Source organism: Metopolophium dirhodum, chromosome 2 (genome assembly GCF_019925205.1).
Source record: "Metopolophium dirhodum isolate CAU chromosome 2, ASM1992520v1, whole genome shotgun sequence".
NCBI lineage: Eukaryota > Metazoa > Arthropoda > Insecta > Hemiptera > Aphididae > Metopolophium > Metopolophium dirhodum.
Window position 1 is genome coordinate 5099920 of NC_083561.1, and position 21082 is coordinate 5121001.

Here is a 21082-nt window from a genome sequence, read left to right on the forward strand (position 1 = left end):
TTAACGGAATCACATGGGACAAACAAAAACAACATTTTTAAGACAGGTTTCCAGAATGAAAAGGAAAATCCGTCATATCAAATACATTATTTCTGTATGATATATTATTATAACATAACTATAAAGGTTTAGTAATTTATTAGTTTGTTCAATAAAATAAATTATAAAACATTTTGATGATCAAAATCTATTAATTAATAGGTATACATTTTTAAACAATTGCATAGCAGGTAATCAGAACGTATCATATTCGTTTATGAAAAAAATGTGACTAAAATGTCTAAATATGAATAAATGTCAAGCTGATAATGTGGCATATAACATATAGCATAAAGTATACAATTCAAATTCAAATTTAATTTACTTTAAGTAAAATATTCAACGTAGTTATAATGAATTCTGATTCCGTATGTTTTTCGTATTCATATTTAGTGTCAATGTTTGTAAACAATTGAATATTTAAACTTATGGTAAGTCGTGTTTTACATACGACGATTAACACAATTATAATTTACATTTTTAACATCGAAAAAAAACAAATTTATTATTTACAAATATGTTTTTTTTAACAACTCCTATAATTTTAATATGGAATGAATATGATGATGATTAATCGGTTAGAGTTTTAAAAAAAAATTAAATTTATAAATAAATATTTTCTCTAGAAAAATATTAATTTATCTTGATTGCGTATCCCATATTATATTCCTATAATAATGTTATACATTTTCAAGATTATTTTAAAATTGTACATAAAGCAAAAAAGTGTGATATGTTTGAAATCTCTATATGACTACTATATTTTTAAAAATGTATTAAGAGATAACTCGATATAAACTAAAATCCCTTGAGCAATTACAACATGGCTATAAAGACTAAGGATGGCGGCACTCCATTTTGGAATTTCCGGTGAAATATTATACGCATGTGGTCATTTCTACCCTCGTGACAGCTTGATTTTCAACAAGACTACACCACAAAATCTATAACCAATATTTGGTTTTATCAAAAATGAGTTTGAAAATCCAGTTGTTATTTAAGGCACCTATATCCTGTATCCGTAAGTGATTATCCAATTTTAATTTGTATAATTTTATTATTGTACCTACGCGAAAAATATACAACTCTAAACATATTATGTATTGTGTTGTTAAAAACCAGTAGTAAAAATTAATCTCTAAAAACGTATTTTTATAATTAAGTTCTCACGCGGCTAAAACAAATAATACCTATGTATCATTTAACTAACGGAAAAAAAATTAAACACATAATATCCGATGCAATTTTAATTACATAGTTTTCGTAGATTAAGAACATCGACCTAATATACCAGTGAATAAAGGTGAAATGAACTTCCAACGTACATGTTTCAGATCAGTGTCGACCAATCGCAGCAGGCGCTCGCATCTCGCGTTCGAGCTTTGCTATGTTAATATTATATAACTAAACTGTATAGGCACTATCCGTCCACTTTTAATTAGTTTTTTTTACAAACGAAACATATTTTGATCTATCGTTGCCCATCATTTACGCATTATAATATGTCAGTGACTGACAGTCAGTCGATGACACAAATTCGTATACACGGAATCGTTCAATTTCACTCGTAGGTCATACCTATAATTTTATAACCTCTATTTTCAGGCTATATAATATACGTCATGACGCTATAGAAAAATTATAAAATTCTTTTTTGTCTCCAAATCTATTTTGTGGTCTTAAATGATGATTCCGATGAAGTCTACTAACTCTTAATAAATCATAACATGTAGCGTGTTATCAAGTCCATCATCCTATGGTATATAATACACCTACGTAACTCAGTTATATATAAAATAAAATATGTCTGATGATGTGGGTAAACAAAATGATTCAACCTCAACACTAATATTATTATTACAACTTGAAGAAAATGAATGACGACATGCTTAAAATCGAATTTCAGTTTAAAATGTTGTACTTTAGACATGGCATTTTATATACACGTGTACACTATTATTACTACGTGCATATTTTTCCCTTCCACCAAGAGTGCCAGTGAGTGCCATCGTAGAGAGATCATTTTACTTAGCGTACCTTTCGTAGAAGTAAGTCTTATGCAATTTGTAACGCTACTAAACGAATTGACACAAACTTGGTGGACACAAAATATTGATCATCAAACAAACATTTAAATAAAATATAGGAACTTATACTACTGAAATCTTCACTGTTTCTACAACGTATGGAACCATAATATGATGGGAAAAAAATTAACTGACGAATAGGTTAGTAATTGGAAGATAAAAAAATCGAATAGAATAAACATTTTAAAATAAGTTGTGAGGATTTTGACGATAGATCAAATTCAGATAATATAACATTATACCCACTACCTGTACTTGCGAACAGATTTACACGAAGTCAAATGGAAGCCATCCGTGCGAAGTGCTAACGAGACAGAGCAATTAAAAATGGTGAACACAAATATAATATAGCACTGCGATGTATAGAATTTTCGTTTATGAGTTTATTATTTCGATATATATATGTATTTATCTTGCATTGTTACAGGGTATTATGATAAAAATTAAGTCAGCGCATTGCCTTGCAATTTTAAACTCAGAAATTAGCACATAATTGCATTAAATTACAGTGACATTTTAAATGTAATTTTAAGTATGTTTCGAAACAACAACGAGATGAGACTTTGTACATACTTTCGCGAGTCATAATAACGATGGCGGAACCTCGTTTCGTTGAATATTGTTTACAGCGTATCTTGTTACCACAACGAGTAAGTATGATTTAAAATTCAATTGCAGTAAAAATTATTATACGACAGTAAAAATACGTAAACATATTATATACTTTTGCGTCTACCGTTACGCCGTAATGTTTCTCTTTGATTATCGTGGGGCGGCGGCAGATGTGTACGGTAATTGTGTTTGACACGTGAAAATAAATCACGAGGAAAATATCGATACCTAGTTCGACTCCAGGGATACGAGATTTAATTCAAACTTCATTGACCACCAATAATATGTATTTTACTTGTCGTCAATGCTGCGATAGATAATAATATGGTATTTTTAGATTTTATTTCACGCATTTATAGGTATAACCTTATGGATAAGGTTGCCGAGTTTTCAAAAACCGTAACGTTGAAAAACCACAAAATAACATTACAACACATAATAATAATAATAATAATAACAGAAAGTCATATATTGTGACGTTTTAGAAAGTATATAACTTAGGTTGTCTGGCAGTGACTTTTACGTGTACACATTAATACTGAACGACATACGTAATTTAGAGCTTATAGACAAATAATAATATGTATTCTCAATTTAAAATCCCATTCGTACAATTATTAGTTTAGTGTAAATAATATTATAATAGTTTAAACTACTCGAGTATATAAATTATATGTTTATATAGGTTCATTATAGTTACCTATTATATTATATTATTATATTATTCACTGAACTAGTTTTAATATTATGTTAGTAGCCATTTAATGGTACTATTATTTTGTAATAAATATTAAAATATACAAATGATAATATAATTTGATAAGAACCCATAATATTAAGATTTAAGACTCATATTGTCACACAATTACTTATTGTCATTGAATTTTAGACAAAATAATATATTGTACTCGTATAATAATATAATATTAATTAATATACAATTATTATGAATATTGATATAAAATTTATATGGGTGACATTCCAAAACGTACTATTGCCATAAAGTTGATTTTTCAGGAAGAGCAGTTTTGTTTTTGTTAAATATTATCTCCTATAGTGATACTGTGTAAATAAGTACGTTTTGGATGATTTATACATTTATGAAACGATTTTTTTCTTGGAATAGATGATTAAAGTTTTATTCTGATAGCGCCAATCGACTTCCCACCTTTTTTTCTATAAGAATCAATGCGTATCTCGATTTTGTATATTTTGGCAATAGTACGTTTTGGAATGTCACCCCTCATATTATTATCGATTTTTAAATAATCAATAATCATTAATCATTAAGCTAGACGCACCTACCAATTAATAAAAATATATTTTTTCAATCATAAATCAGTAAAATAATTTATATTTTATATGTAGAATAGACATTAACTTAATTAAATTATTATTAACCGACAAATACGATATTAATCAACGAAAGGTCCTATTTTTCAATTTGTTTTAAATTTTTTTTTTTTCATTGGATTCTAATCTACATAGTTTGTATTACCTATAATATGTCTGTATGGAATCATAAAAAATATATTTTATTACAATTTATAATTTATTACAATTTTTGATTGAATTATGATGTTTCACAGTAGGTAGCTTTAATTGTATTTTAATATTAATTAAAATTTCAATAAAATGTGTATAAATTGTTTTATATCTACAATGACTATAATCATTAAACTATTGGAAATACATCATGTTTGTTTGACATGTAAAAAATGAACATTATGAAAGTATGAGTGCAGAATAAAATAACTCATTCCAGACCATAGTTTTATAGTTTAGTGTTATTTATCTTACTATGCACCAAACGGACATAATAATCTGAACAAAATCATCATAGTCACGGTTATATTTATGGTCCATAGTTAGTAATCAAATAAACATTATTTCGAAAGTATTTAAACACATATTTATTACACTCCAAAAACCAAACGGAATATAAAATACCTACTTGAACATTTTTACTCGGAATAAGATTTTTATTTTTTATACATAGGGATTTATTTAAGACAGTTTTATACAATATTCGGAGTGAGGTAAAATTATTTTTGTCGAATTTCACTCAGGTTATAAAAGGTTATATTCGAATTGCACGAATGCAAACCACCCATGGTTACGCTACTAAAATCTCAATAATATGTTTTCTTTATAAGATGTACAATTTTCCCAATATATATTCTTATTAAATCTCGCCCACTTTAACTTTTAATAATTTGTAAGTTACTTGACGAAACAATTATCTAACAGACATGAAAGAACGTGTACTGAAATATTATATGTGTAAAGTCAAGTTTAAACAAGATAACATAAGTACGTGTTTTTTTATCGAGACAAAATACAAGTTTTATGATCATCATCGATGATCGTTTACCCTATATTTTATGTTAACTTATAAATTAGTTACGTCTTGTAATATTACATCGATCGACACACTTGCAATACTGTCGACGAAGATTAATGTTTGTAAGTCTTATGAAATTATCAGATTCAGTTTAATCAGAAAATTTGGATCTATAGGTAAAGATTGCAATTTTATCTCCAATATTTGTTACCTTTAATTATTATGTTTGTCATGAGCACCTATAAAATAATATATATGTTAGGTTATTTAGATTATTAGGTTAGGTAGATTATAGTTGGTATCTGTTTTATAAAAATGTAATCAATTTAGATTTTTTTTGTTTATGACCTTAGATAATTTAATACATAATATTTTTAAATACTATAATAATTAAATCTATTAGAAAACCAATATTGAAGTATAGCGTGTTTAAAATGTTTTTATTATATTTAAATAGTGAAGTTTTCTACTCTTCTTATGTATAGGTAATATTTTGAAACCAATCAAGTTTGTCCGTGCCAATAAGGTCGTTAGAGCGTTAGACAATACAATTTCATATAAAATCAATATAGCTTAATATAATAAATAATTTATCATAATTATTATACACGTTAAGTGTCTAAGAACAGCGGTCGAAAACAAGTTTATGCGCAAAAGCAGTGGGCGTATCGAAATTAACTGTTTGAATATCATAACATAAAATAGTTATAATATTATACTTTCACTGCCGCGGTCGGCGACGACTACAGACGAAATGTTAGGAGCACCGCACGAGGCACGTTATACATGTGCATAACTTACTGTTGAAGGCAAAGCTGCTACAAAATCTACTTAACATATTTTGATGTCTGGGGACATGCTACGAGAGCCGCTTAAGCACACCCAAATCATCCCTTCCTGGTTGCACCACCAGCTAGTGCACCACTGACGTATTGCATTGTATTATGTCCGTCTTGATTTCGAAACCCGTAATAATATCATTAGTATCTGTACGACCACCATTTGACCCATTCTTAGGACCAGTAACGACCGCCCCCGAGTGTACCCACTCGACACTGATATCGATTGTATATTATAGGTATACTATAACAATATCATAAAATATACTTGACAATAATCGGGAAAAACGTCATAATAATAACAGCTGCACGATCAAACGGAACATGGCTGCCGTATACCATTACATTCGAGTGCCTTATTTGCATTAAGACCACCGTCTGTGTCCGCTTTTCCGACGAAACCTTCGAGGTTCTTGTATCGTTATCGTGCGATTTGACGTACCTAATTTGCCGACACGAGCAATGTATGTATACGTATAATATTATTCTGTTGTCGCGCGCATAGTCTATATAATATAGCGAAACACCCGCGGTGAACACGGAGGGACGAACGGGGGGCGAACACAAGACGTAACGATATAGTAGGTATATACCGTGGTTATGCGGCAGTAAACACTGTATATATAAGAAGTCAAGGGGGTGGCTGTGCGTATAATATATTATGCATTATACAGTCGAGAAAATTTCGAGTGGCGACGAGAGCGCGTTTGCTGCAGTGACTTGTGAATAATTGCAGTCGACGCCCGGTCGTTCGCGTTGCAATTTAAAATCATTATTATGTATTATGTATATAATATCGTATTATTCCTCTCCGCGCTTAGGTTTTTTGTTTCCATAAAGGAGCGAGTAATAATAATATTGTTATTTTATGGTGAGAAAAAAATCGGCCGTTTGTATTTATTCGAGAAAAAAAAGAAAACCTCGTACCACAGAACAAACGAAACGGATATAATTTTTTCCTCTCGCGTCTAAAGAAAAAAAAAATGTGTATAAAAACAAAAATATATTCATAATATATTGTAATGAAAGGAAATAAATTCGATATTTTGACTAATCGCGCGTAAACTTACACCGGGACGACAACCGTTATTATCACCTATACTTGTATACATATATGCGCAACTTACTATTACTTATACACATATTGTATTCAAGTGCACCCAATATCGTTTGCTCATGATCACACACTGACACATTCGTAGTCGGCAGCCTAATAACGTAACGCACTATCAAACACACATCTACGCCACGTTACAAGTGTGTGTGTGTGTGTGTGTGTGTCTGTGTGTGTGTGTGTGTGTGTGTGTCTGTGTCTGTGTCTGTGTCTGTGTCTGTGTGTGTGTGTCTGTGTGTCTGTTTTTTTATATGCGCGTATGGTTCACCATATTTCAATACGGTTCGTTTAATATCACTTATACGTGTATTATTACACGTATGAGCCGTATTATTACCGTTGGTACGTGCGTTCATATTAAACTGTATACGTATTGCATACACACACTTATACAACTGTATAAGTTATATATATATGTTTATGTTATTTATTATATTATTGTATATCGTTCGTTTCAAGTGGAAAAACGATTTTCCCGACTATGTAACGGCGTCGTTGTTTTCGTACTTGACGAACGACCAGCTTTTGAATCCGTGTATACGTATAAAATAAAAAAAAATAAAAAAAATATATATATATATTATAATATAATATGGACACCGGCGGAAACCTATTACGCCGGGCTCCTTGTAATGAGATTTTTCTCTCCGGTACATTATTTTCCTGTAAGTACATTATATTGTAATATATATATATATATATGAGTATATTATGACCACTGCCGGAAGTAGGTCTGGTGACGCGACCATATATATACATGCACGTGGATACAGGCTGTATACACAATCATTGATAATAGCTATACCTACCATACTTGCAGTACGACGAAACCGAATAACACCGATTACCGCCGATGTCCTGATAAATTGTGTTATAACCACCCATCCCGCCGGTATACGACGGTATTCTTACACTGCCGTTACACGTGGGTAAAATTATTTATCGTGAATGATTCAGATAATATCGCAAGTCAATTTCTCTACCTTACCCAACCATCCACATCGAATCATTCTACCCGGCAAATACCTATATAATGATATAGCCTGCGTGTAGAATATGTATTTCAAATTTCGGGTTTAAGTTCATCGCTGTATGGGTGTATTTTGCCGCGAGGGGGTTAAAATATTCGAAATATTTTAAATAGCTCTGGCTTGGGATTAGGATACGTGAGTGGGAATGTCTGAGAGTATTCGAGTCTTGTGACATGACGTGGGCTGTCGTCAGGAAAGTTATATGTACTTTGTGAAACTTTAATGCCATGTTATCCTATTATCATAACACTGGCTCAAAGATCATAAGAAAAAATGACCCAAAGTTCTTGTTTGACAGAGCTAATTAACTAAATAGTTTTTTTTTCTGCAAATTATTATTAGTTTAAGAAATTCATTGAATAGGTTAAGAAATATCAAAATTAAAAAATAAATAAATTATATTATAACAATGAAAATATTAAGGGGACTAAGGTTACTATTTACAAACGTTTATTTTTTCAAAAATGACAATTCAGATTTCAGCATCACCTGGAACGGTGTTCTGTTCGCAAAATTGTCGCCCCAAAATATCTGGTCATTTTTATCTCAAAAGTTACAGCTCGTCAAAATTAATTGCTATTTGCTATACAACCGCGGTGGTCGTGTCTTGCGCATTGTTTATTTTTTTTATTACAATGTTGAATTCCACCAGACTGCCGTATTATACCCACTATACCCATTATACATGTACCAATAAGGTACGTACACCTATAGGTATACCTTTAAACCCACTTTTCGATAGAATTAGATCAAACAATCAAACGTGCGCTTCAAAGTTTAAAAATCGAACAAAACCTTCAAAATAACAACAATTGTTCCAGGTACAGTGTTAAAATAGCTAAAAATAAATTATAATAATATCATAAAGCGATCCAAACGGAATTTGAGATTATCATAACTGATTGCGGACAATCATAATAGAATTGGGCATGCGGTAAGCTTCCGTTCACCTATTTGATAATACCTAACTGTTTGTAGACGTCCCTCGGGCCACGAAAATGAATTCATTACGAGTGAACTCCGCGATAATGGAAACCCAGTTATACCCTATAGGAGCACATGCGTCAAGCTGCTGTTTTCAAACAAATTCTCCAGAGGGATAATATAAGAATATTATTTATACAGAATGTAACAAAATTAATATTAAAGTTTCAAATAGCATATTACCATTGTCAAAACTTTAAAATTCAAAAACCATTTTTGTATTAAATGTACATGTTCTCCACATTTGTTAAAAATTGTTTAGTTTCCCATCCCCCACTATTTACTTGGGAAGTAATCTGACATTAATCCACATGATTTTCTCTTCAGTTTATGAAATGTTATGTATTCAAATTTGTATCCATTTGGAAGAATGTGGAAGAATAATTGAAAACAAAAGGATCGCCGCTACTTTTTGAACTGACACTCCAGATGTGGTGAAGAGGGTATGGGATGAACTGAAATATCGGTTGGATATTGTGAAGGTTACTCGTAAGAGGCACGTTGAAAAGTTTTCCACAATGTGAGGAACAATACCAATAAAAATTGTTTTTGGATTTATAGTTTTGACTATACAATTCTTTGAAAATTCGATAAGTATTCATTTTTTTGTTACACCCTGAATTGGTACCTTTTAAACTATATATAAGTGTTATGTTTTTATCCTACTTTTACTTTTGCATTGCTTTTAGTTATTTCCATTCATCGTTCGTTTTTGTTCGCATGCATAATAATTGACTGTAAAATTACATTTTAAATTGAGTTTGTAGTTTACGGGGTTATGATTTAAGTTTGTTTCTATTTTGAAATTTCGTGTCCACGGTTTGGTTATAGCTTATAAACATAATACATACTTAAAATATTTAATTGTTTTCTAAGACGAGTCATTTTGAAAACGCATTTCCCTACAATAATATTGTGATCATAATAATTAATTGTTGCGATTTCTCCTAAATAATAACTATAACGATACTGCACATGGTTTAATATTTAATAAAACGAGATAAAAATGACCGGCATTCGAATATTAACAGTCACTTACATCGAGGACCATTTTACTCCCTAACGGGTGACAAATTATGCAAATTAGAAAATTAATAGAACTACTATGGATAAATCGGGAAAACTGTGCGTATCAAATGAGAAAGGTTAAGGCTGTGGATAATACAATACCTAATGAAATAAAACAATATATTACATTTTTAGAAATCAAACACGTCACTTCACGTGCATTACGCCTAAATCACTTAAAATATTTAACTACTGTACTTAGGCATAGTTATATATAATAAAAACTATTAGTTATAACAATACTACGGTTTTTATTGCTGACGCTATACAAGTTTATAATCTTCAAATACTGAATAGGTACATACGTTTGATACATTATGTATAATGAACAAGTAGTCAACGATGGCATAGAAAGTAAATACAGTTTACTTTTATGTTGGACTCAACTTGAGTCTAGCACAAAATTAAATTCAGGATAAAAATCAAATCTGAAACGGTACGGTACATATTATTACGTATATTATAATTATTATATATTGAAATATCAGTAAAGATGATTTAAATTCATTATTTTTTAGTCGTTGACAATGAACTATACACAAATAATATACAACAATTGTTAAAAAAAAAAAACCTTTCTCTTGTTGTAACGTACTAACGTAATGTTACATCTGCATAACTTCCATTCAGAAGAAAATTAGGCAACTTTAAAATCTAATACGACCATTTACTTTTAATAGAGTTGGAAACAATATTATAAGTACATTGTTTGTATTAAGTAACATTAAGCAACAGTATTGTTATTGTTTTTATTATTATCATCTTTAATTTTACTTATCGCCGAGCAACTTAAATGAAGCACTTACATTGAACTATAATTTAAGACACTATACATTCAATTTATTTAAACGGAAAATAATCAACTGAATGAAATACTTGTGGTGAAACCTAATCTAAAAATGTTCATTGTACGTGGTACACCCAGGGTATAGAATAATATCTATTGTTGGGACTCGAGGTTACACCACCAATAAAATAAGTATAAATATATATTTTATAGTAGAAGCTGAGAGATATTTTGTAAATAATTTTTGATTATGGATTATCTAAAATAACATATTTATATGTATAAAAAAATATTATATAAAATAAGTTTAAATAACTACTATCTTATAAAACTTTAGTTCTTAATACGTAACTATCGATAAAGTATTATACTTGATTGTAATTAATTTTTTGTCTTACGTTAAAGTGTTGGACTTGTAATAATATTTTAAGAGATTATGTTTAAACCTTTTAGGTGGAACAAAATATCCATGGGTTAAAAATATTGATAACTTAAAATAATTTTACGATCGTTGTTTAAACTGTTCAAACAGTATTTTTTTCCATTTAAAAATTTCCTTTAATTAAAAATTATCCTTAAAAAATATACCATTAAAAATCATAAACCAGCCAAGTGATGAGCAATAAAACTAAAAGAGATTTGTTGCACATGAATGTATTTGTGTATTAAGATTATTGACTAAAGACATAGTTTATTTGGCTGCAATATTATTATGTTAGACAACAATTAACGTGACCCGATTTTCCACAGTATAGTTATCCATATAACAACCCTTAATATTATAATAATATAATGATAATGTTTACCTGGTAGAGCGCCGGATCGCTTCGGCGTCCGAACCTTAACCTCAGCGACGGAGATCTCTGGTTTTTGCGGACCATGCGATGTTGATTGGGATCGATCAAAGAGTTTCCCATGGAGTCTATTAGATCCCTTTGCAACAGAAGTTCGTACAGATCTTTGGCGTCTGAAATACAACGGTTGGTAGGTAGTTATTGCGCCCATAACGTTTTTATTTTTATAATTTTGAAAATTATACAATCTTAAAAATATTGCAAAGAAAGCACAATGGAGAACATGGCTATATTGTTACCGTGGGGGAAAAATCATTCAAACGACGGCAATTCTGGGTGAGCTTAAAAAGTAATCATGATACATACATTTGTACATTTAGTTAGTTAAATAAAAGTAGGTCTCATGGCCAATTCCGATTAAGCCATCTGGGAGGATTTCCAGGGATAGACCATTTCCATTGATAGTAGGTTTTAAATGTGGGGGCAAGTATGACTTTTAAGGTAGCTTATGGGTTTGCTGTAGTGTTGAATTGGATATTTTATCAACTTGAGAAATATGAAGATCAGTAAGGAAGGTATAGTTTGCATCATTAATATTACGAGTCTCATTATTTTTATTTATTGAAACACTTGTATTTTTAAGCGTTAGTATTTCGGAGGAGCCCAAAGTTCAATAGCACACAAGTAAAATATGATCATACATATATACAGGTTCAAGCAGGAGATTATAAATTTAAATATTTTGTTTTGATAGAGAATTTTGAGTATTTTTCTAGAACGGCTCTAAGCAGATTGAGTCATCTGTTTGATTTTAATGGTGTTAAGTGGATGCACTGTTTTGGCTATATCTGACGTCTGTCAAAGATTAGACCTAGGCATTTCGCCGTCTCACATTTTGGTATGGACTATCGACGGAGATTGATTCCGATGAAAGCAATTATTGTTGTGTGGTCTGATCTGTACGTTTATAATGTGATATTCGTGAATTATCGTGAAACAGCGTCGTCGTGAGTGTGCTTATTGCGTCGGTACTCTATCGTAGTCTTGTTACAAAATCATTATTTTCATCAGCTGACGACGTTCTTCTTTGGCCTCATATCATAATTATTATTATTTGTATTAGTATAATTATACCGTGACGTGGTGGTTTATTTGTAGGCACTTGTTCGTCGTTGGTTTAGCGGAGAAAAAATATCGTTTATATTTGACAAAAAAAAAAAAAACAAAAGTACCTAAATCGTTTTGAGTATAGAGTGCTCCGATGAGTAAGCTGCACGCTCAGCAAAATCGTAGATAACAATAAACGTGTACGACGGACAATCCAAAGAATAATATAATATAATACAGCAGAATATTCAGGCCAGGGGCAAACTCGCAGCAAAAAAAAATAATAATAATAATAGAAGAAACGATAATTAAAATACGACTACCGTATTTCAAGTGTTTCACTTACTAGTGTTCATTAGTTATAAGCTAATTCAGTTTGGTAAAAATGTATTTAATTACGTCGTAAATATTACTCAAGAGTATTTGGAGAGCATTTGTATAATTTTTATGATTTGAAATAATTGGGTGGTTGAAGAAATATGTTTCCTTTTCAACTTATTTAAACTATATAGGCATTGATGTCTTACGTAACACAAGTTGTTGTTTATTCATTCTTGTGAACTATTACGTATTATATTATAAGTACTGTTGTTATTCATTTATTTATTATTACCATATTTCGGCGTGGGGAGGGGGATTGGAATCCTGAATTTAACAATTACATTTTGTGTTACAAATGTATAATTGACGTATAAACGTTTTGTCTGAGATAATATTATGTTCATTTAAATAAATACATTTTTAATTAGTATTGTCAAGAGCTATATGAGTTGTATTATTTACATTTTATTATTTTGCTGTAAATGCATTTGAGGAAATAAAGATATTATATAAGATTAATAGATAATAAAATTAATTGGAAATAGTTAAATTGAAAAGTTAAAAATAAAATTTAAGTATCTAACTTTATGTAAACTCTAGTTAATGCTTTTATTTGAAATATATTTTTATTAAGTACCTGAAAAATATAAATAACTTGTAATCGGTTAAAACTATATTTTGAACAAATGGTATACCTAATGGAAACAAATGTATTTTATTAAATATTGATAGTGTTGCGATTTTAATGTTCAATTATTTTTTATGTAGGTATAGTGGTGATTTATTCGTAAAAATATTCTTGTATTTTAAATTTTAATTACTACACATAAAGAAAAATCGTCATTCCGGTCGCCTGTCAGTCATAAGTAGTTACGTTTAGACACAGTTATAGATATTGGTCTGGAAAAAATAAAAATTAAGTTTACAATTTCGTTGTTAAAAATAAAAATTTGGATTTTAATATTTAGGACTTAATAAATACAATTTTGATTTTGGGATTATTTCCCAGTCCTAAGTCAATCAATCAAATATGACAACAAACTACTAATCCTCAAAATATCTAGATATCATCTTAAATAAAAGAATAACCAGGGCAAGGAAAATAATCGAGTTTCAACTCAGGAGTCAGAATTACTACTACGTCCATTATTAAAATCTATAATGAATCTTAAAATTAAAAACAAAATATAACTATATTAAACTTCTAACCAATAATTTTATTATAAAGCCACTTTCGGCTTACAAAATTCAAATATGGGGTAAAAGTAAAACTAAATCATCAAACCCTCGCAAAACTGATGAGTTAAATTCGATCTGTCTTCGTCTGATTACCGTAGCCTCGGGACATGTAATTAAATCTATCCCTATATAAAGATTTAAAAATTCGATCAGTCATCAGTTTGCACAACTTTACTATGAAAAATACCATGCCTAATTAATGTCTTAAATTAATCCACTAACTCCAGCAATGTTCTCCGAAACCATCTTTGGAAAGTGGAAACCCAAATAGGAGAGAAGAATCTGGCCGTGGGATTTTTTTACCGGTAAGTGGGAATTATTTTGCTTGAGCTTTAGTTTGTTGGATTTGTTCGATTATCCTTTAAAGTGTAGGCGTATACGATAAACAAAGTGGATTATATCATCCATTCATTGTTAGTAACTTTATTGTTTTAATTGAATTCATGAAAATAAAATTATCCAATGAATTCAACATAAAAGGTAATATCAGAGGTATAGATATAATGTATAGGTTCTTCTCTGTGGTAATATCATGTGAATTATTTAACAAAACAAAATATTTTTAATTATTTTTTGGCATCAATACAATTAATTTAAATTATAACATAAAACATATAATAATGATAAAAATCGGGAAACAACATTTTAATTGTTACATATTCTTAGATCTTTTAAAGATTTTCGCAACTGAAAAAATGTGTCATTGAAACTACTAATCTTTGAAGTCATGTGTTTCAATTTGTAATTAATACATAGGAGAGGCATATCTATTATCTATAGGTACCTGTTTGATGATATAATAATAATAATAATTAAAATAATATCGGGATATTTGTGTACTCACTCTCGTAGTCCATGTAAGATGGAGCAGCTGATATTAATGTAGAGACTAGAAGAAGAGTACACACAACGGCGGCGATGGATTTCATTTTTATTTCAGTTAGTTTTGATCTGTAAAATACAAATAATATTTAGATATTTATGTATTAGATATATAATAGACTATAAAAGCTACGTCGAAGCACACTATCGATCAGGGGTGGTTCCAGGGGTGGGAGGCCCTAGGGGCTGCGTCCACCCCCCAGGCCTAAAACCCGTATTTCTAAAAAATTGTATATTGGTAACAAAAAATAACAAACAAAAAAACATATTATAGTATCGACTATTATAGATACGTAAAAGTATGCAAATATTGTATGACTTATATTTGTATTTATATGACTTGTAGCATGTATCTGCTATATCTGTATGGACTACGAGAATACTAATTAAGTAAAAAAGACTCGAATTTGTGTTGTAAAAATTGTTGTTTTGTATTTGTTATCATAAGTTTTGGGAAAATTATAACTATTAGCCCCCCCCCCCTCCCCCAACCAAGTCTCTGGAACCGCCCCTGCTGTCGATTAGGATAAAATAGTGAATGTTAACATAACAAATTGGCAATTTCAGAATGGACTATACGGTACTAACGTACGGTACCCTGTATAGTTATATATAAAGGTAATAGGTACTTGAATACTCGGCCAAATTAAAAATACCAAACGTATTGTATACGTCATATTATGTAAACGTAGCAATTTACTTCAGTCAAAATGTTGGCAAGCATTGTCTTATACTAAATTTCCGTATATAGGTATATTAGGTACACGACAATCTAAAGACTAAAAGTAAGGTTCTATATTTACATAAATATTGTGTGAAATCATAAATGTGTGTGTATATATTTTAATATTTTCTTTGTAATGTATACTTATATACTAGGTATATAGTTATATATTTGATAAAATAACGATTTATACATTTCAGAATACGGTTTACTGAATTTTGACTACTGGATATAATAAATATGTATTGTGAAATAATAAATATGTTTTGCGTTTATTTAGAGGTTTTACAATGGCAGAATTTACAAGATATTTAAAAGTAAAATTATATAGTAAAAAAAAATCAGAATCAAACAGATAAAACTATAAATATGTATTAAGTATTTATGAATGAACAAATCAATTCTCTTCAAACGTGTACTTCAAAAGTCAATAGTATCAAGTAATAGGTATTGCTGTACATTAATTTTGTAAAAAAAAATACAACAATTTTGTTTTATTTTTTTTTGAAAATTGTATTTATTTTTTTATATGAACTCTTTCCCCGGTCTGATTTTGCGTATAATCGAAATCGTCGCATTGATATTCTAGTGTTATACTTATGCGACAATTGTCTTATTTTTTTTTAACAATTGAAAAACTTAAAAAATGTTATTGTCTTATGTATCACGCAGTTTGCGATTATAAAGCATAGGTTTTGGATAAACGTTCAGACCATGCAAAAAAAAAAAAACGCTTAACGTGAAGTTGTAGTTATTTTCTCAACGGTCGTTGTGTAACTACTGGTATTATAGATCATTATAACAATCAATAACACAAGTAGTTTCCAATTTAGTTTGTATTTTACACATTTTTACCTAAACCTTATACACATAAAAAAGTTTAAAAGCGCATAAACTTTTATTTAATATTTTTATGTTCATAAATTATGCTGAAGTTATGTTCATAAAAAACTTTTAAAATATTTTCTGTTTATCTTAATATGTTTCATACAAGTTGACACACATTTATGATATTATTTACATACATTGGATATTTATGTTTTTTTGTATTTTAATGTTTTAGAATAGACGCTCTTACAACGATCAAAATATAGATTATATATTATGTGTAATTATAAAACTGTTGAATTGAGTAAGTATTCAATTATGAATAAAATTATTTATTATTAGTTTTTAACTTTGAGTATTCAATTAAATCTAGAATTGAATAATATTTATAAAATAATTTTCTTAGAGATTTTTATTTTTTAACTACATAATATTTTGGTGAAAGCTTACCACATTTTTAATACAATCATAAATATCTTTTACGTATAAATATTATAATACTCAATTTATATTATTTTGTCGAATTAACATTATTTGTAATCCCGAATTCGTATAAAATAGCTTATATTTAGTAGATGGAAATAATTATATAGGTACTTATAAGTGCAGGGCTTAGGGGCATAGAAATGATTAGCTATTTCCATAAGTAGGTAAAAAAAATGTAGGTATACGGTATAGACGCTGTAACGGAAATAAAATACACATATCTAATGTAATTATGTTCTAAAAGACTACCGCTACCCATGTGCTCCTAGGTATAAATAATCAATAAATACATTTTAAAAATTTTTCCAAGCTATTAGAAATTTAAAATATGATTAAATAAAATATATAGACGAATAAAAATCTCTAAAATCTTAAATGAACCAATTTCCGAAGTAGGAACGTTAGACAGGTGAATCACGGTATTTATCTCGAAACAATAAACTAGTTCAACCCCAAATGAAATCAATCATTGCGAGTGTCACTTCGGTGTTGTTAATAATCCACATAATATATCGACGTCTATAAAACCATATTTTATTTATGGTATTACGTTTTTTGGCCATAATTCGCACACATAAATTGTGTAAGTTTTCGCCAAAAATAACGTGTCACTTTAACGAAAACTGCAACAAGCTTTTAAAAATATGTTTGTTTTAATATCGTCCATAGATCGTGTACTGCTGATTTATTATTTTGTATTCATATACCTATTATATTCAGGAATAAAAATAAAATGAAATATATAATGTGATAGCGGATATGAGGTTTAAACACCGGTTAGTAGCAAGGCCATTGGGATTTTGGCCGGATTACAGATCTAAATTTCTTTTCTGGATAAACTACCTACCGGTGACGAATACGAAAAAAAGAAAGTTATCTTAAACGATGTCGTATGGTATTTTTGCTTTTACAAACACCATATGGGCGTGCACTTCAATATAAATACCAAACGAGAGTACAACAAGTACACAGATAGGTAAAGGGTACATTGGTAGCATTACGATATGTATTATACAGTATAACACCAATTTTAGTTGTACCTATAGGGAAAAAAACCTGACCTAACACTTTTGCAAGAATTTATAATCTAATTTGTGCAATGCGATTTAGTAAGTGTTGTCTATATTGTACTGACGTGTATTTAACTGTATTATTTGGATTAAGTTGTTGTTGGTATAAACAGTTCGAGATTAACATATTTTATTTTATTGAGACACAACAACGATGTCTAAATATAAAAATGTATAACGGTATTACACTATTACATAGTTATTATTTGTGTGTATTTAATATTTAAAAATTAAAATAAAAACGGCTGTAATAAAACAAAAATATATAAACATCGTGGAACGAGTCAGATTCCTAAATGAATACAACAACTGAACCGGAATTCTAGCTCTTAAATAATTTAATTTCTTTTTTTACTAAACTTGTTTAAATGTTTCGAATGATTGTATAATGAATTATAATGAAAATCTTAACATTATTCCTTGAAACAGATTGTCAGAAAACGAGTTTAGGATAATATATATGGTGACCATAAAATACTCGACCTATTGAAATAAATTTATGTAGAAAATTTCGTGGACGTGGAAAAATATTCTCGAAAAAAAAAAAACCAACACGATAGTGTGTTATGTAGGTATTCATTATTGTTGTCTTTTTTAAGTTCCACACATCTATAAAATTGAATTTGTTTTGAATTCAAATTGTGTCGAGGCAAGACGCGAAAAACTTTTCACATGTTTCTAAACTCGGCCGTCGGATACTTATCGTGTTGAACGCTTTTAAATGGCGTATATATATATATGTGTGTGTATTATATATAAAATACTGTATAGTGTCTTTAACGCGTGAAAGAAATCGTTATTAGTTTTGTCGGCGGAAAATCCATTGTTTTCATACTATAAACATTTACGTCCGAGAAAATAAATAAAAATATTGCGACGTTTTCGATGTGTTTGCGGGCCTCAGGATGATATCCGACTTTTACTATAAATAATATATATATATACATTCATATTGTAAAACGCTTTTATTTTAATCACAAAACGCCTTTGTTGTGCAGAGACGACGCCACTCGTGACAATAATAAAAATAAATAAAAACGTAACTGTCGTATACACTTCGTTCTGTGGAAATTACAACAATAATGTGGATTCGGTTCGATACCTATGGATAACAAACGCCAGGTGTGAGGAGGGGGTAAAAAAGAATTATCAGTGAAAATAAAGCGACGTGTGCAATGGGGTGAGGAAAAGTATAGTATAATATTATGTTGTGGGCGTTGCAGTCATATGTGTATAAGTTTAACACGTCAACACGTTAACGACGTACTGTGAAAACCGAATTGTTTATTTTAATGCATTTATACCGTTTATTATTATAACTAATATTTAACACCAATGGCGGGTGTACCGTCGACCAAATGCGTCAGTTCGCCGTGATAACAATACAATATAATAACATTATATTACACTCGCATTTATATACCTACGTGATAGAAGTAATATACGAGAATAAAATACTATATCACTCGACTTAGATAGGTATATCATCATTAGGTATCCATAGGTATGTTGGCACAAAAAGACTAAACTGAAACCTGCATATTCAAATTGAACGTTTCAATATCGATGCAAATTATTAACGCGAGACCTAGCATTTTAATCAATCGATTAAATATTTTTATCATAGAACCAGCATGGATTTGCTAATCAGTTAGTATATGATTACATATTATACTAAACTAAAATATCTTAAGAACATTGGTTGAAACAAGATCAGAACGGTCTCTTAGGACACAAGCACCTGTTCGATATATCACTGCAGAAACATTGAAACATACCACGATGAATTATAGAAAAACTAACAATCATATTATGCCAATATGTGTAGGAGATCTGAACAAACGGAAGAGACCTCATACCACTTGTAAAAATCCTTCGTAAATAAACTACCAAGACACTTGTCACCTAGACACCGACAACGGAACTCTACAGAACACACAAGCGACACGGAAATAATATTATAAATATTAAATTATGTCCATCTACTAAAAATCGCAGGACGTGCAATCAGGCCTTTTCCGACATTAAGCGATTACTCAGGTGCCACTTGGGCTTGAGTTTGTGTGCACAATTGGTCTATCAAAACGAGTGAGGTCAAGGTACATGACTACAGCCAGTGAACCACCTATAACCACACGGCTGAGTCATATATGTTACATAATGTTTTATGCACGTGTTCGTATATTTACCGACGCTAATCGAATCGAGATCGCGGCCCGGCTCTTCGTGCGTTCTACTGGGAAATTAACGTGGAAAACGGATAAATAAGCAAACTCCGCGATGTGTATGTGTGAGTATTATTATTGATTGTCATGGGACAAACGGGTGACTTGAGCTATCATAGTTATAATATACTAAAAGCTAATAAAAAAAAAAAAAAAACTGGTGACTTTGACGGTTTTACTGATTTTTTTTCCGGCGGGGTTGGATTTCGGATACGCGATGAATGCTGATATCGATGGCGCCAGAAGACGGTCCGCGGGTGGCTTTCATCTACGCACTTAAACTATTATACCTTTAGGTATATACCATCTGCGGATGACTGCAGTGTCCTCGTGGATTTTTACGACGTGGGTATAACATTAGATGCGTTGACCGCCGATATTGTAGTGGCGAGAGTCTGTATATAATAATATTATTATTAGAATACCAGGCCGACCCAAACTATACCTGGACACACCCGCAGCCGCGGTCGACGGATACATTATTATCATCATTATCATCAT

General features: G+C 30.1%; 1 protein-coding gene across 2 annotated transcripts in view; it reads right to left on the minus strand.

Moving 5' to 3' along the window:
• Window positions 1-21082, minus strand: part of LOC132938535 (short neuropeptide F) — a 71138-nt gene that overhangs the window by 864 nt on the left and 49192 nt on the right. For both annotated transcript variants that reach the window (XM_061005426.1, XM_061005427.1), the window contains exons 2-3: window positions 15211-15317; window positions 11712-11872 (exon numbers count right to left, since the gene is read on the minus strand). In XM_061005426.1, coding sequence (XP_060861409.1) covers window positions 11712-11872; window positions 15211-15295 — 246 coding nt within the window. In that variant the 5' untranslated portion in view covers window positions 15296-15317. The remainder of the gene's footprint in view (window positions 1-11711; window positions 11873-15210; window positions 15318-21082) is intronic.